Source organism: Phoenix dactylifera, chromosome 5 (assembly GCF_009389715.1).
Source record: "Phoenix dactylifera cultivar Barhee BC4 chromosome 5, palm_55x_up_171113_PBpolish2nd_filt_p, whole genome shotgun sequence".
Lineage (NCBI taxonomy): Eukaryota > Viridiplantae > Streptophyta > Magnoliopsida > Arecales > Arecaceae > Phoenix > Phoenix dactylifera.
The window spans coordinates 11,103,758-11,129,513 of NC_052396.1; the positions used below are offsets into that span (position 1 = coordinate 11,103,758).

Below are 25,756 nucleotides of genomic sequence, written 5' to 3' on the forward strand. Positions count from 1 at the left end.
ATCCCCAAAATATATACTATGTTTTAACCAAAAAAAAGAAAGAAAGAGAATCTATTCTGTGATCTAACTGCCTCGCAGCAGACACAGGATATTTGCCCAGTTAGAAGTGCAAACCGATGCCAAACGATGTATATGACATACAAGGCCACAGTAGGGATATCCAAGACCTATTTCACTGACTAGCGCAATACCCACCTGCATGTTGACGAATCCTTCGCACACCAAAATTTGGACTCCTGATAAATCATCCAATAAAACCATTATGGGCAAATCATACAAGTCTGCCGTCTTGAATTCAACATCCCTTCTGAAGAACAGAAGTATATTTCATCCGCCGCCATGCAGAAAATTATTCAGTATATCCCTTGTTCTCCCTGCTCAGTCCGGCAGAACAACGTTCAAAAGCAATTTAAAAATCATTACAAAGAGCTCCAAACAAGACAAATCAATATTCACCAAATCACACTAAGAGCAACAGATAATTGTTCAGAAAAAAGGTACCAGATAGATCATCTAAATCTTCGGATCTGATAACACATGCAGCATTTGAATGCATGGATTCAGCAGACACCTGAGCATTACAAGCCCTAATCCTAGACCTTGACAGTAAGCATTTGATAAAGCCATGAAACACCTTGCAGTTTCTCAGATTAAAACCACCTCCCTTCAACAGAACCACCGACACAAATACTTGGGAGGCAAATGACTGAAGTTGCAAACAATTAAAGCTTTGATCTGCAACCTGTTAGCGCTAAAAAGAGGTCACTACGAAGCAACATAAAAACCTACAGGTCACCGAAGATGACAATGATTTAAAGTACCACATAAACAGGTATCACCATATAGGTTCCACAATATGAGCGGATTGTACTATCAGTTTCACCGAACACCTCACAAGATGCCATCACTGGTACCTTAGGCAAGGTGACAAAATAAACCCTGGATAATAGTCCACAGAAAGATTGTCAACTTTACAGAAAGTGTAAGTGATATAAACTAATAATAATAGAACCAAGAGACTGAATAGAGCAAAATTATTTAAGATATTAATTTCATAGCATTTAGAAAACATCTAGACCACAAATAAACCTACAATGGTTTGCGAATATGATAAGCAAAGTGCCACATTTAGGAAACGAAGTACAACAAGGCAAGACAGAGGAAGGATGTAAAGGGATCAGAAAAATAAATTAATTTGAATTTCATCTTGGTAAACAAACATAAAAACCTAGAACGCAGATTACTGATTCAAAAATTTCTACACTAGCTACTGCTACATGTAAGCTCTCACAGAAGGTTTAAGAGAAGACATAGGATTGCCTCATATGAGGTTGCTACTTAAACTTGACCAACTACTTGGTTAAACAGTATTCACTACCAATTCATACAAACCATGCTGGCCTTTCAATTAGAACAGGGTAAAATACATGGGTTAAGCATGGCTATAAGTCTCTAATGAACCAATTTCGAGTTAACCTCCTACACAATTACAAGTTCAGCATTCAGGAACAATTTCACTATGATTTGGAAATTCTGTAAAAATTTAGAAATTTGCCAAATTTCATATTCAAATAATTAAAAATTATAAAATATTTGTGTATTTGTCCATATAAAAACAAGCACAGGGGAGATGAAAACAGTAAAAATAACGGGGGAGAAAACCCACAAGCATCATTAATTTGTATTCATATTGGTATTCTGAATTAGTCACTAACAAGTAATAATAAATAAAATAAAACAAAACAAAAGAAAAGAACCCAACGAGGTGATAAAGTTCAGGACGTACTTGATAAGCCAATATTTACAGCAGGTCTTCTAATTATTAACCACCGATGAGGATGCACATTTATCAGTATCACAGATCACCTGCAATATACAGCTTGGTCTATTTGTGGAGGAATCTGTTTAATTTCAGTCCCAAGTTCTTGTTCAATCCTATACCTATCATTAGACAAATATCCAGATCTTAGAACTTCATATGAAGGGGAAAAAAAAAAACCTGTGAGCATATCTATAACAGGGAAAGAGTGCATACAGGTTGAAGCGGTCCTCATAGGTGATCAAATTCACTGCTAAACCAAGGTGACCATATCTCCCCGAGCGACCAACCTGAAAGTATCAAGCAAAAACAAGAATGCAACAGCTTCCTAGCAATATGCAAAAAAAAATGCTGCTAGGAAGATTTGACTTAAACAATCTAAACATGAACCAGCAGGCTTAAGATAGGCTGATCCATATGATCTGATTCAATATGGACTTTCTAACAATTCCCTCTCCTTACCTCCAAAAATGATGCATAGCAGTCTGTTTAATTTAACAACTTTTGTCCCTTTGAAGTAGGATGTCAAGAAAAAAGCAACTCAATGGACAGTGCACATTGGTTATCACACGGCTGACTGATGTTACAGTTTACATATGAATTGTAGCAGACATATCAATGCAGCTAAGATATTTATAAAAACCATACCCGGTGCAGATATGTTTCCGCGTTCTTGGGAAAGTCAAAATTGATTACAACGTTAACAGCTTGAATGTCAATTCCCCTTGTGAACAGATCTGGAAAGACAAAAGATCAACAGTCACAAAAGGATCTAAATGTCTACCAATTTGAATGACCAAAGGAAACTGTTTTCTAATTAAACCAACACAATGCTAATCCAGAAATAGTTTTGAATAGATATAATGCCTGGGCCTACTTCTAACTTATATTTAGCTCCCCACATATGCAATCTAGCTAATTCGTGTAGGTAAAATGATATTTATCGACATTGGGCGAAACATAAATTTAAGCAAATGATATTTATAGGGAGAGTGATATTTATAGGAAAGAAAGACTTGCAGATATGAACCAAATAAAGCAAGAAACAGAGCACCAAGGATCAGATTGATTGATAAATTTCCTGAAAAATCATAAAGACAAAAGGTTGCATATATAATGTTTGAACTATGGTTTCCATAAACAAAAACCAGAGGATGAGTGAGTTCCTAAATATTACATAGCCCAAAAAATGAAGCCCAAAAGTATCACCATCTTTGTAAATGTTAGAGCAGCATAATATGCATCCACATTCTATACTTCTCCCATAGCATAATGCCAAAAGGAGAGGACTGCTTCCATTCTACAATAGATGGACGAGAACAAGCTTACAGGGACCATGTTAATACTAAATTTTACTATAAACATATCCCAACAAACTCACAACAAGACATGGTGCAGAAGTGTGTAAATATAATCTCCCTCTCTTTTACTTGAAAGCCTAAAACCATGCCATTTGTAAAACATAATAAAGTATACTTACATCATACAAAAGCAGGAATAGTGACTGGCAGAGAGGGCAACATAAACAAGACAGATATCGATACTAAAACTGATTAATATTGATAGGTGGATTTCAGGAGTAAAGTCTCCATAAAATAAAGGTTTTTATACCAGTTGAAAAGTAGTAGAGATTATGAAATGTAATCCCAACAAAAATGGAAATGGCAGTAAGGCCCTACTCAAGATTGTTGAACAAAATATAACACAGAATGGCTCCATTATCTAGGGTGTGCTACATAAAAGAATTGAGAGAGATGAAGACATGTAATGAAATCAAAGCTGCATTAATTAATGAAGAAGTGCTTATGGGATGTTAAGTAACCAGCGTATACCTTAGCAACAAAAAAAATCTATAAAATGTGTCAAAACCAACAATATCCTATTGCTACAGCTGCTGTTAAGAGGATTTATGAATATAAAATTAGGGTAAAATAAATGAGAAATATTCAGATGGATGCACAGTAAAACTAGGATAAATAAAGTTATGATAAAGTATAATGAAGAAATTGTAGGACCACTATCAGCTAAGGACAGGGCAATGAAGAATCAAGATCTGATTGAGATAATATGAGCATATATTGAGGAAAGATACCAGTATCAGACTTCTAAGAATTTAGAAAGTGAATTTGAAGACCCAAAGTAACATGGATGCAGGTCTTAAAGAAGGCTTTGGCAAAAATTACAACAACGTAAGAGGTAACTTTTAATTAGAAAAATTGGTAATCAATTATTCATATATTATGTATGCGTTTATGTGTATGTATTATTAAAACAAAAAACTTCATAATGACTATTGATCACATAGTTTGACGATCTGCAATTCAAGTAAGAAAAGGTAATAACAAATATTGAACCTCAAATCTAGAGTCTGTCCTAGGTATTTAAAAACCTAACCATTATATAGACGAAAACAGTTTTCAAAAATTTATTCATATAAAGGTTGGGGTTGGGTATGAGAGTAGTCATAGATCAATAGATGCACTTCATTTCCAAAGCTACATGCCTAAGAATATGCATATGCATAGGTATCATAAAGACATCAATTGTAGGTTATTCAGACAACTAGCAGCCTCACATCACAAGCCATGTCCAGCAACAATTTTATAAGAATTATCACAGCAACCCAATGAAAAAGATAATATTTATTTTAAATAAGCTAGACAGAAGTACAAAGACATAATTATCGACTATGAATGCAATGTATTCTAACATGATATTAATAAATGATTTTAGACCAAAAACCAGAAATAGTCCTGACTCCTGACAAATAAATAGAAGCTTGAAAGATAAAAATTGTACCTGTACAAACAAGATTCCTGCATGCACCATTGCGGAAGTCATGGAAGACTCGATTCCGATGGTCTTGCAACATTTTAGCATGAATATAGAAGCAAGAATAGCCAAGCTCAGTGATTTTCTTAGCCAATAACTCCACACGGTTAACCGAGTTGCAAAATATAATGGATTGGTTAATTTGGAGCTGTCAAAGCACAGCCAACAAATTCATTATTTTTGCAATCGCAAACATTATGCATAGCGCAAAAATTATAATGGTTAAGTGCAAACCTTTGAGAAAAGGGTATTAAGGCAGTGGACCTTCTGCCTTTCTTCTACGAAAGCATAGTATTGTGTTATTCCCTTCAGGGTGAGTTCATCCATAAGATTAATTACATAAGGTTTTGCTAGGTATCTATCTTTGAAATCCTTGACTGTTACAGGGAATGTTGCTGAAAACAGTAAAATTTGCCGATTTGCAGGAAGGAAACGAATCAGTTGCTCTACTGAAGGTTGAAACTCAGGAGAAAGAAGCTTATCTGCCTGCGGAAGTAGGAAGAGGAACATCTATCAGACAACAGGAATAAGGCAGAATAGATTATTACAGCCAAATATTCCATCTCTATTTCTTCAGCAAAATATACCTTAAACTCTATTCATTCACTATGGCTCTTTGCATTTGAAGAATCAAGCAACGGCAATTAAACTCATGGAAGAAATATGAAGTGCATTTTTTCTTTTGTTATATGTAATGTAATGAAGTAATGCAATGAACCAAAATAAAGAGGTCAACCACAGGGATCATTCACAGATAAAATTCTGACATGCAAAATATTACAAATGGATGAGATACAGTTGAAAGTTTGAAGGAGTCCGATTTAAGAAGGCAGGCAATGTGACCAACAATAAGAAAAAGGTATACACTGGACAATAATAAAGCAAAATATATAGTACTTTACAAATAGAGTATATCAATAAATAAAATCTTAGAATTTTAAAAAAAGATATAGAGAAGGAAATTTAACTTCAGATGAAAATTTTGAAACAACTCTTCATTAACCAAAACATAGTCACTGGGTTGACCATTCAAACGATATAGTAGAATCAGTTTAATATATATGGTACCTCATCCATAATAAGCATTGAACAATCCTTCAGGATACAGACACCTTTCTTTGCAAGATCAAGTACTCGGCCAGGTGTTGCAACAAGCAAATGAACTGGTTGATACAAACGCATTATGTCATCCTTCAAGCTGGTTCCTCCAGTAGTGACCATAACTTGAATCCTTAAATGCTTTCCAAGCTCCTTACAGACTTGTGAAGTTTGGAGAGCTAATTCTCTTGTAGGAACCAATATGGCAACTGAATATCAAAAACATCCAAACAAGTTTAAAACTAAAAGATGTAACATGCAAATTCTAACAGTTCGAGCTCCACACTTTCTAAAAACATAGTGCACTTCAGCCAAAAATGGAAAAACAAAATGTTAGAATGCCATCTAATAATTGAGCTATTTCCCTTAAAAAAGAAACATTTCTCTTGTCGTTAGACCTCATAACAGATAGATGTTTACAAAAAAGTCATGCATATTCAAAAACAAATGTCAGTAGGCTGTCCTGAATATGATCTTTGCTCCTAGAAAATACATAGAAAAGCAAATAAGATGCATCTGACTACCAACTGCAAGTGATCCAACTCATTACTTTATTCCTTAAAGATAATTAACCATGTCTATTTAGGTAATTAAAATAATAAATAAGGATAAAAAGAAACCTTGAATAACATTGTTATCTTGATCAATTTTTTCCAATGCAGGAATGCAAAATGCAGCTGTCTTCCCGGTTCCATTCTTAGCTCTAGCAAGAATATCACTTCCAGTCAGTGCAATTGGTATACTTTCTTCTTGGATAGGCGAAGGCCTTTCAAATCCCTTCTCATATATCCCCATAAGTAGCTCTCGCTTCAGAAAATAGTCTTCAAATTCATTGCCTTTAGTTGCAGTGACATCCTGGGAAAAAAAATGTGGAAGATAAATTGGCAAGGTAGGTGAAATATTCAAAATTAATTGTGTTCATATCGAAGGATGAAGACAACATATTACATCATTACACCCCAAAAATAATCAGCAGTTCTTGAGAAGGCTAGTTGAGCACACCAAGGAGAATAAGATCTCTATCATACTGTACCACAAGGGTGGATATTATATTTAAAAATTCATTTAATTTAAATTATATTTCCTAATCATATTACACCTTGTTGCAATACATAGCTGCAGCCATTTTCCATCAGCATCATTTAACAATTTTTCCTCAAGTTAAACAATCATACACAGAATCAAATGTCCACATCATCCAGATATAAAAGAATCATCTTAGGTTCAATTTACATTAATTCCTTGTATCCTACAGAACAATTTTCTTTTTTGAGGAACATTTTTATTTTATTTTTCTTTTGAGGAAAGGATGGACTGGCCCACCATTATATCCTACAGACCATTGTGCACCCAATCTTTCAAAGATTTGGTCTATGCACTAATCAAATTAATCAAGCCAAATAATCATCAGAGCATATAAAACTTGTGCTGATCAACAAGTTCCCATTCAGAAGATTTGCCACTTGCCACAATTCAATGGACATGTATACATAGGGATCAAAGAAATGCTGTTCACCAAGTGCACAGAATCTTTTAAAAAAGATGAATATCTTCCATGATGGGTCAAGGGATTCTCCACAACCATCTAGAACCATCACAAAGGAGGTGGGTGTGCGCAACGTGGATAGATGGATGGTAGAGAATATTTCACCCATCGCGAGTGATAGAACAGGTTACAGGATTCTGATTAGTGTGCTTTGGTCGCTAGATTTTCAGATTAGGGCACAATTCACAGGCCTACATGGCCAGTCATGGTAGAGGGTCCAGCCAACCAGCAAGGGTAAAAATGGGCACCAAGGCAACGCAATCGAACCAGATTGGTGCTCTTGGAGGCAGAAAAAAGGCAAGTCAGAGGTTAAAAAGGCAATCAATCTGGTGGAGGCAGCTGACAAGGAAACACAAGGCTAGAGAAAAATCCAAATATGACAAGGAAATGTTTCAAAAGTGCCGCAGGACAGAGACAGAATCAAGACGATGCTGATACATATAAGGAGGTTGGAGAATCAAATGCGAGAAACTATGTTCAAAGGTAAGAGAATTATATACACAACTGGAAAATTGAAAGTTCAGAAAATAGAAAATTAAATGGAAGTCGCAAGGACATGAACAGTATCACTGGAAAACTCTGAGAGATTTTACATTAACTAGAGAGAGTGCACATTGGAGACATCTATCAGTGCATTAGGGGGGCGTTTGGTATGGGATGATCGTCCCAGGATCAAGAGTGATGTGGGTGGAGATGATGAGATCACCGTGTTTGGTTGCACCATGGTGATGCTACGTGGAGGTGATTCTACATCACCTCCACTTCTCAAATCACTGCCCAACCTGGTGATGGAATACCCGTCCTTGAGGTCGAAAATCCAAGATCACCCCAGGGCAATGATCCTAGGTTGAAAGTTAAAGACAAGAATACCCCTCAATTTAGCAGAAAAATTGATATATCAATATACCATCAATATATTATGTCAATATTATATATATATATAATATTATGTTGATATTATATATTATATTAATGATATATATTATATTATAATATATTACTAATCATATTATTACCATATTATTATTGAAGGATAATTTTTAATTATAGTAGAAATATATTATTATATTTTATATTTATATAATGAAAATATTTAATATATTACCCTATTTAACTTATTTAATCAAAATAATTATTAGTATTGAAAAATCTATTTTATATGATTAATAAATATATGATAAGGGCTACTAAAAGTAGAATATGCAACAAAATTATGAAGCTATTATAGGAATTAGCATATTGACTTACATTTTTAATTTATGAGAATTTAAAATACATAAAAAATCTATTTAAGATATATCAGGGGTAATTGTGGTATTATGTGGTAGGTGATCTTAGATCCCCATACCATACCAAACAAGTTACTCATAGATATCCGAGAATTTTTAATCATTGGACCATGGTCTACCAAACACATTAATCTTAGATCACTGGAGATCAAATCACCCCAGCATTTGGATCACCGGAGATCTTAGATCACCGTGGTGATCCTGTTAGGGTTACCAAACGCCCCCTAGATAGCTATAGCGTTCCATCATATACAGAAGGCGGATCTCCCAGTGCATCGAATAGTCAGAATGGATAGTATGCTCCATCTACATAGGATCTGTATGTCTATTCCATACATCATATCCTGCGAGATATGACCGTACATTACACCTCCTAAAGACATGGGTATGGCTTGCCTCTTACTACCCTAAGCAAGGATGATAGGCTCCTACGACTACCAGATGTACATAGAGCCACAATCAAACCAGTATCAAACATCATATAATCAGCTCGAATGGGTATAGCATCCAAGCTAATATCAGATTCAACGTCTAGATTACAAACAAGACCCAAACGTCTATGAGGGCCATAAACACAAGCTAGGATTGAACTTTTAAAGTAAGCTATTATACATTTTTCTATGACAATACATTATTTGCCATTTTACACTTGTACATGTTGCAAGTTTCTTAATCCACGCTGACTTAATGTCAGTACTGATTATGATACTCTAGTATCATACACCCCTTCAAATACCACTAAAACATTAAAAAAATGAAAATAAAAAAAACAACAAAATCACTTTAATATTATATTACATAACATAAGCAAAAAATTAAAAATTAAGGACTCAAAATTGCATCTCGATACAATACTTGTACGCAACCCTGTACCATGTGTCGGAATAGGATGGACCAATACCACACCAGTCCAACAAGAAACTGGTACCACCATTGACACTGGTACTCGAATCCTTGTGCATAAGAATAACAAACACCATTGTAACCATATCACAATCCAAACAGCAAATCCGTAAGTTTCTTCTACAGTCCGTTCCCAAAAAAATTAAGGTTTCCTCTACAATCTGCTGTTTCAAATTACTATCGCAGCTCAAATCTTGTCCTGCATTCACCAATTCATATATTAGTTGGAACATTATATTTCACATAAATCTAAGATGATTCAAAGGTTCTCCCCCCACATTCTCTTCTCCCAGTTGTTAATAGTTATAACAAGCAATCTACCTATCAAAATATTTTCCATCATGCAGCAATCTTACCCTATTGACATCTAAAATTTGCATGCTGACTCTTGCTCCCCACATGCATGGAGCGCTCTTCAACTTCACACCAACAAACAACTATGTTCTTCAACTATAGATGTCAATTGTGAAGAGAAGAAATTGGCTGTGCCCCCATACAGTCAAGAATATTTACAAAATTTTACATTCCATGATCCTTTACCAACTCTAACTCATTTTTCTTGGTGTAAAGTGGAAATTGAACTTGTTTTAAAGAACTTTCAGACTGATCCCAGTCTGTTCAACCATTCCAACTACAAACTCTAATGTTTCAAAAACAGGAACCTCATTGCAGATCAAAGGCATGCAGTTTTGCAATTAATGAAATTAGCCTTCTGCAGACATCTAGATTCCGAACAAGCATTTAAGTGCTCACACCTAAGTGCTGATTATGCTAACTTTGCAATTTCTCGAATCAAAAGGCTTAGTTAAACAACTATAGAAGCCTTGTTCTCTTTTCTCCTCAATTAAGAAACAAAAATTTATAAATGCATTCCTCATGAATTTCAATTTACACCAGAAGATCGATCGTGTTCATCATTTGTTTAATCTCCATTATGGAACCCATCCGCTGGAGTCCTTTAGCCACTTTAATGACTGCATCTGACATCTCTCCATGAATCACATGTGATGTGTTCTAATTAACAGATTTGAACCTTTCATTAAGTGCCCATCAGGAATTGAAATCAGATACTTTATACCAATGTGATGCCAATCTAGCTTGATAATCAAAACTACTAAGTCAATTATATGATGTAATTTGTGATTGATACTGGATGAATTTATTATAAAACTGGAAAATAATATCAGATCTGAAGCTTGAGTTTGGAAAAAGCATGATGCAATAGCGGCTTTTTGAATATTTGTAACTTCCAACTTTGCACAAAATTCAAATTACCTTTCATGGCATAAACATCGATGTGGACCAACCATTCAATTGATTTGAAGGAAATGGTTAGAGACATAGTTGGTTGTGTTGTAGACAACTGCTGAAATGCAATTGTAGTTCAAATTTTCTCACATAAAAAATGTTTCCCAAAAAACAAATAAGGCCCATACAGTAAATGCAAATATCCTCTCCTTGCAACAAATGCTGCCCCAACAGATGACTGAAAAAGGCAGATCCCTCAATACTAGATGACCTATATCCAAACCATTTAGCAGTTCCAGACTATTAAATTTTACAAAATTGCACCCTACATGCAAATAACAGCTAGATAAAAACAGTACAATTAAAAAAAGTAGAGAAAGTATGAAAGTAAACAACTTAGCAAATCCTATAACCATAGTACGGCCAAAATATTACTTTAAGACAAAATGAACTACATGCAAAATTGGCAGGCACCTCTACAATCTGAATTGTTATTGAAGTGGAGAAAATAACAATTAATGTTCTATTAGACCAATAAGTTAATTCTGTATCTAGCCCAATAAATCAATTAAGTTTGCAGCAACTTGACATTTTCTTCTTTTTTTCTCAACTTAAACCGCTGATGTTCAAACCCAATCACACTAAGAATGAAGGTTTGCCATACCGAGATGGCGAATCTTGCTAGAAACTTTGGTGGGCAGTTGTGTTTTTTTATTTAAAGCATGGACAACCACAAATTTTATATGAAAAAAGGGATGGCTGCCAGAGAGTTATGAAGTAAGTGTAAATAGAATTTCTCGTGACAGACAAGCAAAGAGATTTAATCATGAAGCAATTATCATCAGAAGAGATATTGGTAGTCGGTTCTTATAAGAGCTAGTGATGTATGAAGGTTGTCATCATAAACGAAGTTAGTAAGCTTTTGGGTGTTCTCACATTTTTCTTTATTTATTACCAAAAACACCTTCTAGACTTATTTCACGTAGTTATTGTAATGGAAGAAAGTAGTCGATCAAGGAAATGGACTTCACAAGGCTTTGTCAATGTAAAACTAAAAAAGTAGTGACTTTGACTACATTTGTCACATGCCATCACTTTGCACCACTAAAAGTTGAAATGAATGCACATATAATTGAACCATGCAAATAGAGGAGTAATCAAGAGAGAGAAAAATTAACAAAACAAAAGAGAGTATTGGGTGTGGAATATGAAGTTAAATGCATCCAATGACAAATGAGATGAATTTCATCAGGAGTTAACACAAGTCGATGGTGTCATGTCATCAATGGATTTAAAGTAGCAAGAAAGCATTAAAATTGGATTTTGAGTTTATTTTATGAATCCACTCATGAGGAAATTAATAAATTTGGAAATTGAATATATGACTTTATAGATGAGAAACAACATCTGATGCAACTCCGGGAAAGGCCACAAGCCAAGCACGACATGAAGGATACTCTCTCTCTCTCTCTCTCTCTCATACACACACATACAGTTGCATCTAAAGCTCCTACAACATATTTTATTGGACCAAACAATGAGTCATAGCCCCATTTTAACATAATGTAACATATATCTATCAAGTAGCAAAACAAAATATGGTCGAACAGTATAGGAAATTAAAGAGAAATACTCAAGATGTGGAGAAGGAGGCCAAAAGCAGTGTTATCTAGTTGACAAGGAAATGATCTCAATAGCCAAGAGCTATCTCTGAGATAGATCCAAATCTCCAATTATAAATAAATCATGCCAAAAAAAGGGAAACATCAAAGGACAGGAGGTGGACAAAGGAGATGCATATGGCACAGTATTGGATAATCATTAAAAAAACCCAGGAATAGAAGGCAAGAGTCCCATAAATGAAATGAACAAAATTATAAATGATGCAACCACACCTTCCATCCAAGGCTCACAACACACCAGAGGATGCATTACTAAGCCTTATGATATTAATTACCTAGATAACAAAAAAAAATTGTCAAAATTATTTAGATTTTATCATCTACAGTTAATTTCCCCAGATTTATTACAAGGATACATAGAATACACTCTGAGTTATTATGAAGCTTCTGATATCTTCAGAGATGATTATTGTTTGCTCAAAATATTTTAAATGATATGCCAATTTTTTCCTCCTTTTTTCTAACCATAACCTTATATTCTTTGGCTGAAAAATTGCAGCATTTAAAGACAAACTGGAGAACTGACTAACATAATAGTGGAAGTGGAAAGAAGATCAAAGAAATTAGAATTTATGCAAAAAATAGGAAGGAGGACACATAGGGCATGGATAGATGGATGTATGAAACCGATCCAAAATAGGTGGGATAAGGCCCGATCACTACGAGTATGGTTGATAACCTGTTCTCCATTCTAATTCTCTTCATAAATCTACAAACTTCCTTGAATTGTCTAACATTTGACAGATTACAAAAAACTATCTTCCCAAATAAATCATAAATCCAAACTATGCGACCAGGATTCTAGGTTGAGCTAGTCCTCAAAAGTAGTTGAAAGGGACCAGATTATCACTATCACATAAATATTGTAGCCAGGTTATATGGTTTGAGAGACATAACGCCACATAAATTGGTATTAGAGATCCTAATGCCAACCAGCAAAATTCTTATATATTTGATTTTTTTTTTTCCAACTTGTCCTTGAGTCAACTACATCTACAATGGCCCCAACATAGATGAGGGTGTTTACCTTTCAACCCCTATCTGCCTCTTAATAATTTAATTTAAGAATGATGGGACAACATAAACTTATGAGGAACCTGGAGCATATCAAGAAGACTCATGTTACTTGCACATTCAAATGGCCACTTGCAGTAGCATGTCTACATCATGCCAATAGGTACTGAATAGATGCAATAAGAAATGAAGGATGGACAGGATTCCCAAGGAAACATATAAAAATCTGAAGTATGAAAGGAAGATATGTTACAAGCATAAATTGTTGAGATAATGCACCTGGAAATCCAAGATCAAAAGCAACCCTAAGACAGAAAGAGTAGGATCAAAAAGATGCAACAAAAAGAGGAAGAATCAGAACTAAGAGCATTAGCTGACTGAAGAGATCAGGCCAACTAGGATTTCTTATACAAATATATTATACATAGAAGATTACCTCTTTGGTCATCCATCTTCACAATCACAGCATCTCAAAAGACAATAGAATAAAATTTATGCCACTGGTCCAAAGCCCACCCATCTTATGCTTTATCCTCTTCACAGAAACAGGTATCACACTGTGTTTCCTCCATCTCTTTCAAATCTTTTCATCCTTCAGTGAGATAAAGCCATACATCAAAAATTACTTCTTCTAGCATTAATCACTCGCATCAAACAGAAACCGGTGCGATGTCACAGACTGGATGCGATCTACCCATTAAAGGATACAATCCCCTCTTTCTAAAGGCAGGCATGATTCACTACCTCCACAGTTTTATCCTCTCCAGATACCACATCCATATGTGAGGATTTCCTTCTTTTTAAAATCAGTTGCATGCCCCCCACATGCCGAATGCCGGTTGGGATCATATGATGAATCCCAAGGATTATAATGACATTTTAATCTCAGAAATACCTTTGCATATCTTCAAGGATCTATAAGTATTAAACTGTCTAATGCATCAATAAGATTGAATTCCTTCATGTTAGGCAAGTTCTAGGAAACCAACTTCATCCCAGATTAGAAATGACATATTAAGGAAAACTGGAAATTATCTACCAGAAGAGACTAGAATCGGAAGAGGGAAAAAATCAAAATGATCAACCGTAAGTGGACAACTAAAATTAGTAAGTAAATATTAGTTACAGGAAAAGACTTCTGAGCAAACACTAAGTCAAAATCAATTGCTTACTTATTCTTCCAGATAAACCTAAACCTGAAGCTACAGATAAGACCCACATTGGGCGCACTAAATGAAGCTTTAGAAGTATTATATAAGAAATAAGCATAAGAAAATGCTTAAAATCGAGCAACCTTGCAAACACCTGTCACAAATTTAGGAGAAAAGTGTTTCAAACATCGCAATCAGATAATATATATATATATATATATAAATTCCCGTCATGGATGGCAACTGAAGATTTAGAAAAAGGAGGATCACTTATTAAAACAATTTAATAATGACAAATATACTAAAGTTAGCAATATTCCCCCAAGAGAAATGTATGTATGCAAATGGAATTTACCTCTGTCTTGTAGCGCGTATCAGGAGGTGGGACATTCAACTGTGCCTTCCAATCTTGAGAACTGAAACATGAGGTGAAAAAAGTCAGAAGTGTGGATAAAGGATTTGACTATTTCTTACTGAAAAAAAAATCCACAATAGATTTCTGAATGATACTTATTTTAAAAAAATAAAAATCGGCACATCTCATACCAACATAGTTATTTGGCATATTTCGGATGATTCAGCTCGCAGATGCTGTGCATAAATTGAAGTGTCATACACCATGTGCATGCACGTGCTTGCATGTGTTTGCTTGTGTGTGCAATAACATATGCAATACACCCTGCCACCCCCCCTCAAAAAAAAAAAATGAAAATAAAGAAAATAGTTCAAATTACCATTTTTCAAATCAAAAACTGCACAACACCAGCCATTACATAATAGACGGAAGAATAGTCGTGAACATTCATAACCTATAAGTTCATCAACATATTAAGCAAGATTCGCCATCTCGGTACCGGACCCTGTACCGGTGCCATACTAGCATGTGTCAAAACAGTATGGTACGGAGTTTTTTTGGCATACCGAGCATACCAATACTCGGTACACCACCCATACCGGGCACCGATTTTGAACCAATACGGTACGGTACACCCCATACCACCTGATTCGAGCCAATACGACGTACTATGATATCAAGTATTGCTAAAAAAATGAACTATCTTCAAAAGTTTTAGCAAATGATTAGCATGTGCCAGGTGGATCACCAACAAACCAACAAATCAATTCGGACAATCAGAAGCATATTAGGTAAAATAATGAGGTAATTCTTTTTCTACCTATCGTGACTAAATGACAGATTGCGAAAATATCTTTACTAGTTCCAACTTAAGGTAAGCATCCTCATTTTACTGATATAAACAACTAAAAAATAATGGAATTTCAGATTTGAAACTATAGTTTAATACTGCCATGCCAAAGAAATTTAGCATAAGGTTTCCCAGTTTACTGTAGTGGCAACATCAAAGCTACTACGTATAAAAATGTCGAATTACGTGAAGCACTACATTATGCCAAGGAGGGGTCACTGGTTAGAACATCATTATATACCAGTGTGAGAATGTCATTATTTGAGGCAAATATCATACGGAAGAATCCATAGTGGAAGAGAATCATACACATCAAAAACCTTCTGATTGCGTGTACTTCACAATATAGGACATTGAATTACAGGGAAAAATTTAATGTCCTGATATAAGCATAATAGAGAATATAATCTCATCTGAAAAAGATGGAAAGCTCAATCTTAAAGTAGAAAAGCAGGATCAAGACAATCAAGTAACATTAAACAGAGTATATGGAAGTTTAAATGCAAGATTTTGTTTTAAATGGAAAAAGATTAATGATGATTAGCAGATACAAACACACTGCAAAAAAGCATGATTCTGCAGTCATCATGGCTGCATAATAGATATTTAAGGCATTAGAAGTGATACTTTCAAATGTTTACAAAAAACATGAGCATATGGGTTCATTAGTGGAGAAGCCCAAAAAAGGACCACCACAATCCAACAATCTCCAGATCACCACAAAAAAGTTTCTTTCACAATAAAGAACCTCTTAACCCTTATTTAAAATCATTAGGAGCAAGTACATGAAGACATTAAATTCATGGGCAAGTTTCATAAATCAAGAACAACAAATGCAACTAGAAATGCAAAGTAAATTGTCAAGGGCAATTATTGAACATTATTTAGGCCTCAGTTTAGGTAAGTTAATAGATTGACCCAAAAGTTTAAAGAAGCTCACTGTTTTTACTAAACAATACACAGCTTCCAGGGATATGCTAGATATTTCTATAATAATTAGTAGAAAAGGCTGCATTAGGCCTTTGCATTCAGTAGCAATGTACATGTTTTCGTTTTAACTGCTACAACCATAACTAAGGACCAAGTATACAACCAAATTATTTGTCTGGCATGGACTATTGTAAAATTTTTGTGATCTCAAGGAAGTTTCAAATGAAGTCAAGGCGTGAAATTCTCCACATGGCATGGCTCATAACCAATGGTTTTAAAATCTGAGATATTTATCATCTCTGCGGAAGACCAATCCCAGGATGGACAGAGATCTCATATTATCTCAGCTGAGATAGAAGATGGGAAACTTTTGGAAAGAACTGAGACTTTCCAAGATCTTAGCCAAGGTATAGAAACCAAGACATTAAAACTTCAGCCAATATGGTAAAAACCTGGACTAATAACCATCTTTAGCCATTGATTTGTAATTTATTAACCAAAAATTCTATGTAATATAGTACAAAAGTGACTAGAAAATTGATAACATATAGGTCAATATCTCAAAATAAATTGGCCTAGATTTTATATAGACCATATTGATAGGGACGAATACCCGTTCCAACTAGGATTTTAGCGAAGATCTAGGATAAGACGGAAACCTTGTTTGTATCTGAATTGTTGCCTTGCCAGATGTATTTCAATTTTTTGCCCAACAAAAACAAACAAGAAGTTTAAACAAGTTTACCTATTTCAGCCCCTATGGGACATTTTGCATAAATCAACAAAGCTTTATCAGAAACACATGGTTATGTGTGTGTTTCAGTCATAAAAACAAATTTCTTTCAAAATATGAATAATGGACCTAACTTATATAATGAAGAATCAAGTGATCTGATGAATGACAAATTCAAAATTATGCTCTTAACTGCAGAACTCATATACCCATCAGGTCTAATTTGTCTCATCTTCCAGCAAGGTCTCACCATTTGGCAAACAAAGTAATCATGATATAATTGCATAACTATCATTATTTTATATATTCACGCAAAATACAAATTCTTAAAATAACAACAAAGAAAAGAATGACAACAGCATTCGGCCTATATGAGTAACATACATTCCTGCCTATGAAGCACAACTCTCAAGAAAGTTCAACATGAGGTAAGCATTTTCCTACCAGATAATAACTTGACATAAACCCTGTTATGAATTCTACCGACATTCTTTTCTTTTTAGGGGTGAAATTATTCTGAGGCCAAGATTTTATTTAATTTATCTGAAATATAAATATGTTTTTATCTCACAAAAAATACGTTAAACCATACAGCAGGCCTTTAGGGTGTCTCAAGTTCATCCATCATTACATCCTAACGTAATTATACTTAAAAAAACATTTATGTACCCATTTTCATATAATAGGTCCACAACAAAGAAGGTGATCGTTATTTAGTAATACTTGTCAATCACTTGGTGCCTCATTTCCAACTATCGGACTTCCATTTGAACTTTAGATTAATTAATTTTCTCTCATTTTCCAATGTTTATCCTCAATAACTCAATCCCTATTCTAATATGGTCCATGATATGCCCAGAATAATAATAAATACATACATATATACACACATATATCTGTATGTGTAAGTCCTATAAAAATATCACTTGATGCTTACATAGATTAAAGATCACTTGCTCATGCAGCAAATCATTTGCACAGCCTTTTTTCCACGCACCCCCTCCCCAACTATAGTAGTAATAACTAATTAATGCAATGACCTATACTCATTTTCTTTAACACCTATCATATAACTTCATGCAATACTTTATATGATACCCACTCTTCTCCCAAATATTTTTACAAATTGCCTGCATGAAATCATTGTCTAGTTGATTTCAAAGTCAATCAAAAGCCCTTGACTTTCATAGGGATTACCAAATTAACATTCAACATGGTTCACCATGCTTTGGTTATCTTTCCCTTGTAAATGTTTTGATTTTAAATTGTTACTTCTCTAGCTTCTATCCACTCCGACAAAGAATCATCCAAAAAAAAGGATATTCTGAATGTGTCAACCCATTCAATACCAAAATTATAAGCCATGCTTCATGACAATGTTGCCATTACTTGTAGAATGCAAGAATAGTATAGCTTTTAATGCTGTTAATGCATTATTATATTTCTTATACTTATTACTGATATTTTTCCATATAGTAATGCATTAAATTTGCCTTCCATGCTCGGACTATATTCATTGTGTCATCACACTCGTAATACTCATTAAGCAACTTTTTACATTTGCAAAAATCTTGAGAAAAATAGACATTGTTGTAATCAATATTTAAGGCAGGGCAGACAACATACTTCTAGTATTTCAGGTCTTTCAGGAAATTATTGCATCTCATTATTTTCTGCTGTAAGAAGTGCTGAATAAACATATCTTGCTTTAAAAGAGCATGCTTATCAACTTCAATCTGAAAGTACCAAAACACTTAAAGACAAGCAGAGGTGCAATAATTAAGGAGAAAAGGTCTGGAAGAAGAAATTAATGGAAAGAAGGTCATATACCTATATTAGGGACACTACTGAGTTAGTTGTGGTAATCTGTAATAATGTAGGTTGCTAGCAATCCCTTAGATGTTCCTTGGAGCTTTCTGCTCGTCTTCGGAGATGAGCCTAAATCACTCATGTAACATGTATTTTGTTACTGTAGGAAAGGATCTAAAAATTGAAACATTTCTCCTAAAATATTAAAGGAACAAGATACACTTGGCCAGAGTAAAAAAAGATATGAAAAATCAGATTTCTGGACCATGGTTACAAAAAATTAAGATGTCATTTTCGATTCTTAGCGGTCAACTTTCACGTTTTATTTAACCTGGTATGGATTTAAGCATGAAGATCCACACCAAGTTGTAGGTCCAACATCTTAAATGAGCAGCCCACAGATCTGAACATCTTAAAACACCAACTTAGTTTGAGATGAGTTGCTTAAAATTCAAATGTGATAAGTTTAATCACGGCTCTAATACAAATGCATAGCATGATGACTTATAGCTTATCTCCAACTCAAAGGGGTATTTGGATGTGCGCTCGTGCTAATAACATTTTGGGGCTGCCTGCTTTCTAAATGACAATTTGAGAATAGTAGGGGGGAAAGGGTTATGGAAGGATCTAGTAGACTCTGACTTAAAAGATTTAGGAAATCACAAATCAACCCACAAAAGGTTTGAGATACAACACATAACTATAAAGCTGAAAACTCCTATCAAATTTTGATTTCCTAAATCATCTCACAAAATGTTTGAGATACAAAGCATAACTATTAAGCTGGAGACTCCTAAACAAATAAAGGCTAATAATCAACGGTATAGCCTAGAAATTTTCTGTAGAAATATAATGTTGAAGCCGTGGTATCTTGAATAGCACACACAAGCATCTTGAATAGCACACACAGGCATCGCATTGCCTAAGTGAATTATGCCAGTGTATTATGAAGTTAAATCTCCTTGGATTTATAAGGAGCCTAGTAACTAGGCAAATGACCTTGATTACCTAAATGCCCTTTTATTTCCTCCTACACATCAAAATAGACCTCTTGCCAATAAATATCAGCCAAGAGATCCAAAAGAGTTGGGGCAAAAAGGTAGCAACAAAGAGAAAAGCACAACAAAATGGAATATTTGCTATTAAAATAACAGAAACCAAATTTTTTAATCTTTTCCAACCATTTGTGTCATCTACAACTATTAACAATTTGAAGTCAGTTTGACAATAGGCCTCCTAAAGTAAATGAGATTGAGTGGGGGGAAGGAGGATGTGGGAGGAGAGGGAAATGGGGAGGGAGGGAATGGTGTTGGGTGGTCTCTGTGGAAGCACCATACCAATGAGATATAAAAAATACCAAAACCTCTTATGTTTCCAAGATCATAAGAGGTATATGAATGGTACGATGAAGGAAATTATTAGGCCAATCTTGTCTCAATTGAAACATTTTGTATAACATTTTTGGCAAACTGAAGACTTACTATAATTTTAAAATACCGCTGAAAGATGTTAGAAATAAATTTACTAATTGCTATAATTATATATACAGCTGAAAATACAGCAAACAATTAAAGAAATCTATTCTAAGAACTATATAAAGGTGGAAATAATTTCTGAACTTTTATACTTTTATTCCAAAAGTACCCCTATTCTTAAAAATAGTTTAATAATTTCATTAAAGCAAGATACACCAAGTTTAATCTCAGCTTAAGAAAACTCTCACATAAGAACTTGCAGAAAGCCAAGATTTCCACCCTATCTGTAACTCTATCCCATCTCAATCTGGTATATGAACCATCCAACCTAATCTTCCCCTTCCTCAAAATCCATATTCCCATCCCATGGGCTTCCTAACCAACATGGATCAGCTCTTTGGCAAATAAGTATTCATAATCTTGGATTTGCTTAAATTAAGCTGCATGAGAACAGGCCCCATCATCAACTTAAACATCTAGGACAATTTATGATGGGCCATTCATATAATAATCATTGCATACTCTCTTTTATGCTACCTATGCATATGATAACCCTTCTTAAAATGAGATATAAGGATTTTGATCATGGGTTAAGAAAACTTTCCTAGAAAAACTTGAATATAGCCAAGACTCTTACCCCATCTCTAACTCCATCTCAACAACTCCAAGCCATTCGAAAGTGGCATTAATAAAATCATCTAATATGATTTCTCACTAAAATTTCTTAAAGAAAGAAAATTTCTTGATTTTCATTTAATATGACTTATATATATTATATTGTTAATTTATAAATCCTTTTATTTCTTGAGTACACATGCAAGAGCATGTACAATATAACCAGTAAATATAAAGGGAGGAACATAACCAGTCAACAAAAAGGGAGAAGGGATATAACATGAACAAAAAAAACCTTTGCAAATTATTCACAAAGACCTGCAAATTTTCCTAAAATTTTATTTATCGTGAATTTCTCTTTATTTTGCAGAACTTCAAAAACTGTAATAACGTGTAGCCCTAGTAAATTCGGTCTTAGACCTTTTTAAAATTCAGGATTAAGATTCTCTACCTTCCTTAGTCGTCCATACCTTCCAAACCATGAATACATAACAAAAGCCTCCACCAAGGACATGTTTGGTTTGACGTATGTCACGGGTCTGAACTAGGATTCCCCTGGAAGTGCCAATGACATTTTGTTTGTTTCAACAAAGCCTGCCACTTGGTATGATAATCAAGTTATCAAGTTCTGACTTCACTTAAAGGGTGTTGCTAACTCCACTAAAAGGGTCTTGCTTTGGTCGACCTCCGGAGGACAACAATTTGCTTTTCCAACTGTCGATTCTCTTTTTCATTTTCTTTAAAGGTGAGCCAAAGTCAAGTTCCAAGAAGTTGGTAGGTGAGAATTATTTCCATGCTTGCCAACCTATCCCAATCAACCTTTTGACTTCAGACTTCTTAATTGAAACAAATGATAGATGTTGACCAAACTTTCACCCTACAGAACACTTGTGTTGGACTCAAGATTCATCAAACGACTTTAGAAAGTAGTTGTTCCCATACTTTTTGCACTTTCTCCCAACCAAAGATGCCCTAAACCTCTTTTATATATGGCTATACTATATTTAGAAGAAACGTAATGCAGATGATTAATACAAGATGATATTACAAACAGACATAAGAAAATATTTTTTTCTATATTTAGATCTAACAAAACTCCTCTTTAATATATTTGGTCATGAACAATGTTAGCTCAAGGATTGTAGTGCCGGAACCGAGGCCTGGACTGGTTGCCTGATGGCACGGGTCGATACGCTTCCATATCGTTCCGTGCCGGGCCGTACCAACATAGTAGGAGGTGGGGAAGAGGGAAAACGAAGAGAAAGGAAGAGAGAGAGAAGGGGAAAAGAGGGAGCGAGAGAGAAAGAGGGTGAAGAAGGTCGGTAAAGGGCTAAGGAGCCGCACGAGGGGGAAAAGGAGCTCCGCCTCCAGTTTTTCTATTTTGTTCGAAACTGGGGTCCTGGAGGGGGACCCTTTTTATTTTCAAAATTTTTAAATGAAGTCAGCAAGGAGATCACTATTTCAAACACAACAGAAAAATCGGAGGCGGAGCCCCTCCTCCACCCCTTTGGGCAACTTTCTGCCCTCTGCCAGCCGGCCGCCATCAAGGTTCGCCGTACCGGTACCAAATCCGTATCGGTGCCACACTAGCATAGTGTCGGTACGATAGATACGAATTTTTTTGGCGTAGCAAGAGTCAGTACACCATCCGTACCGGTACCAATACCGAACCAGTACAGTACGGTACGTTCCGTATGGTATGACATATCATGGCCGCCACCCTCCCTCTCTCTCCCTTCCTCTTTCTCTCCCCCGCTCTCTCTCTATATTTTTCTCTCTTTTCTTCTACTTCTCCCTCTCCGTCGTCGATTTCTCGTTTTGGTTGCCGAAGTCGTCTTGGTCCGCCGCCGATACAACTTAGAACGCCCTGAACCAGGCGGTTCGGCATAGTTTCATCGACCATTGATACAAAGACTTATTCATGTCTAGTGATTTTTGTAAAGGCCCACATCACTTCGAAACCAAGAAGGGATAGCAACAATAAATCAGGAAGATACAATGTCTACTGAAATTTTATATGGAGTAGATGGGTAGGCAACAAGATATTATGTCTTAGGAGCATTTGCGGGCTAACTATTGTGATCTGTCAGGTGGGCAGAACATTGAGTGGCGGATGACCCCATAAAAGTGTTTCTATATTTTCTTTCATTACTCAAGTGATGGAACCCACATCACCTGGCTTTGAGAAGCCATCCAAATTGAAGTTCAATTGGAATGAATATAAAATGGAGGGCTTGTCAATCCCATAACTACATAACACAAGAGAATTGTCATGCCGAGAGAATTAGAGCTTTAGATGTTAATCTCCATATAACATGGTGAATTTTCAGCTCGACGATACACATAAATTATGGATTCAACACCTTAAGTAATGAATACCAAATCTCACGTCACTTTACATACTTACCCTATTTCTTACCAAATCTGATTATATATATTTATCAGCATAGCAGTTTTGTACCCATAAATGGAATGCATTCACTTAGTTTCACATTTTCCATCCTTCACTTTCAAAGCATGTCAATAAAAGCATTTCTTAGGCTCTTACTTGATTGCGATGCCATTCGGATCTCCAACCATTAAACCAAGGAAACGATATTACCCTTTTTTTATAGCAGTTCTAGATGAAAAACTGAGAAGAAATGAAGAGAATTTCTTGACATAAGAAACACCACTACACAAGCTTTAGTGCATAGTGGACTAAAAGCAATGAAAATGAATAATATTAAGGTACGAATTCTACAAAAATGTATAAGAGACCCAAAAGAATGCCACTAGAGGATAATTAGCCTAACGACTCAGTCTGGTATAAGTCGCTTAGAATGGTTTTACAGATGCGCAAAAAATGGCCAGTCATTATGAAGAAGAGTCTTGGTATATATTAAGTGAATTAGGCACTCAAATGTCATTGATCATGGCAGGGCCCTTCCCTTTTTTTTCTCTCTCTTTTTCTAAGCAAGCATCAAATCTGATTATATATTTCTGCTTTCAATTTCCTCCTCAAGATCAATATGTCCACTTATCATATAGACTAGCTGAGAGATTTAAAATAGGTAGGTGGCAAGGATTAACATGCCATAGATTAAGCATATGGTGCAGGTTCCAATTTTCATGACCAACTACATACACATCACGACCACCATCAGCTTTTATAACTGCCTCCCAGACCTAGGAAGTTTTCCAAAAGGAATTAGACAGAATTATCTGACCAGCTGTCAACATAATGAAAATCTTCACGCGTTGTGCCAGCAGCCCTAACTTCCGCCAGCAGACCTGACTTCCGCCAGCAGACAGGAAAAAAAAATCTAAGTCCAGTATGACAACACCTTCTAATTCCAGGATGATGAAGATTTACATTGCATACTTGATAAAGAAAAGCATCGGGTTTCATTTGTATGTGTTCTGGCATCTAGTGAAACAATATTGGCTACGAGAACCCTAACTAGAAGAAGCACTTTTGTTTATAGCTGGATATCAGCGTATGGAAAAAAAACAATAATTTGTGTCATTTGGTTCTTAACGTAGCAGCAAAATAGATGAGGACATATAAGCTAAATAGCAAAAGACAATTTTTTTTCCTTTAAATCTTCTTCGTTTTACCTGGAATCGATGCTAGCGGACTGAACTGATTTCATTACTTCGCTGGTTCCAGAATCGTTTCCCAACTGATGCCTTCTCAACCACTGCTGCTGCTGGTTATGCTGGCCCTGCACTGGATTCCGCTGCACATATTGCTGCTGTTGCTGCGGGTTTCTCGCATAAATGTTAGGGTTTCCGCCCACGTTCCCTCCGCGGCCGTTGCCAATTCCGGGAGGATATCTACCACCTCGATAGTTCATCTCCACGATTTCGATCGGTTCTTCAAGCACCGATTCTCCCACCCGATAAACGAACTAAATCGTATTCCAAAATCAAAATAAAATCCAAGAAAACAACGAAAAAAAGAAATCAAGAACCTGCAATCAAAATCTAGGGTTTTTCGCCTTGAGGAGAGGAGGAGCGAATAGAGGCGAAACCAAAGAGAGATTCGGGCGCTTCTGCGTTGATTCGAGGATCGTTGGAGCACCGATCGGAAGAAGGGACGTGAAAGGAGGGTGGGTTCAGATGGATCCGGAGATCAAAATGACGGCATTTCTTTCTCTGTGGACGAAGAGTTGGTCGGAGAAGGGCGGAGCAACTCTAGTGAGGGTTTTTTCTGAGCTTTAATTTAAGCGCCCAAGATATGGAATGACCGAAAAGCCCGTAGATGGATCTCGAAACTTCGATGCCGTGGATGAGGATCCACTTCTAATTCTTCCATAGGAGGATATATTTCTTAAATTAGGTTTCGGTTGAAAATGGACTAAATTTTCCTACCAGGAGAAATAAAAAAAAGGATTAACTCCATCAGGCATCTGAAACTGAACC

General features: G+C 35.5%; 1 protein-coding gene across 2 annotated transcripts; it reads right to left on the bottom strand.

Moving 5' to 3' along the window:
- Positions 1–397: 397 nt before the first annotated feature.
- LOC120110873 (DEAD-box ATP-dependent RNA helicase 8-like) lies at positions 398–25,542 on the bottom strand. Of its 2 annotated transcripts, none has more exons than XM_039126794.1 (11): positions 25,306–25,542; positions 24,950–25,242; positions 14,938–14,998; positions 6,370–6,604; positions 5,720–5,958; positions 4,886–5,137; positions 4,619–4,799; positions 2,468–2,556; positions 2,036–2,109; positions 1,787–1,941; positions 398–939 (listed from the first exon to the last, which is right to left on the bottom strand). In XM_039126794.1, exons 2-10 carry the CDS (start codon positions 25,186–25,188, stop codon positions 1,863–1,865), a joined length of 1,449 nt encoding a protein of 482 aa, XP_038982722.1. In that variant the 5' UTR covers positions 25,189–25,242; positions 25,306–25,542; the 3' UTR covers positions 398–939; positions 1,787–1,862. The 2 variants fall into 2 exon arrangements, with proteins under 2 accessions (XP_038982722.1, XP_038982723.1); XM_039126795.1 differs by having other exon boundaries at positions 398–742; positions 822–939; positions 24,950–25,542.
- Positions 25,543–25,756: the final 214 nt, after the last annotated feature.

Bases quoted from the DNA above. Each gene is read 5' to 3' on its own strand.
- LOC120110873 (XM_039126794.1), bottom strand. From the start codon at position 25,188: ATGAACTATCGAGGTGGTAGATATCCTCCCGGAATTGGCAACGGCCGC. The intron at 14,999-24,949 runs GTAAAACGAAGA...CTCATGTTTCAG, and splicing joins TCCGCTAGCATCGATTCCAG to TTCTCAAGATTGGAAGGCAC. The intron at 1,942-2,035 runs GTATGCACTCTT...GTCTAATGATAG, and splicing joins TATGAGGACCGCTTCAACCT to GTATAGGATTGAACAAGAAC.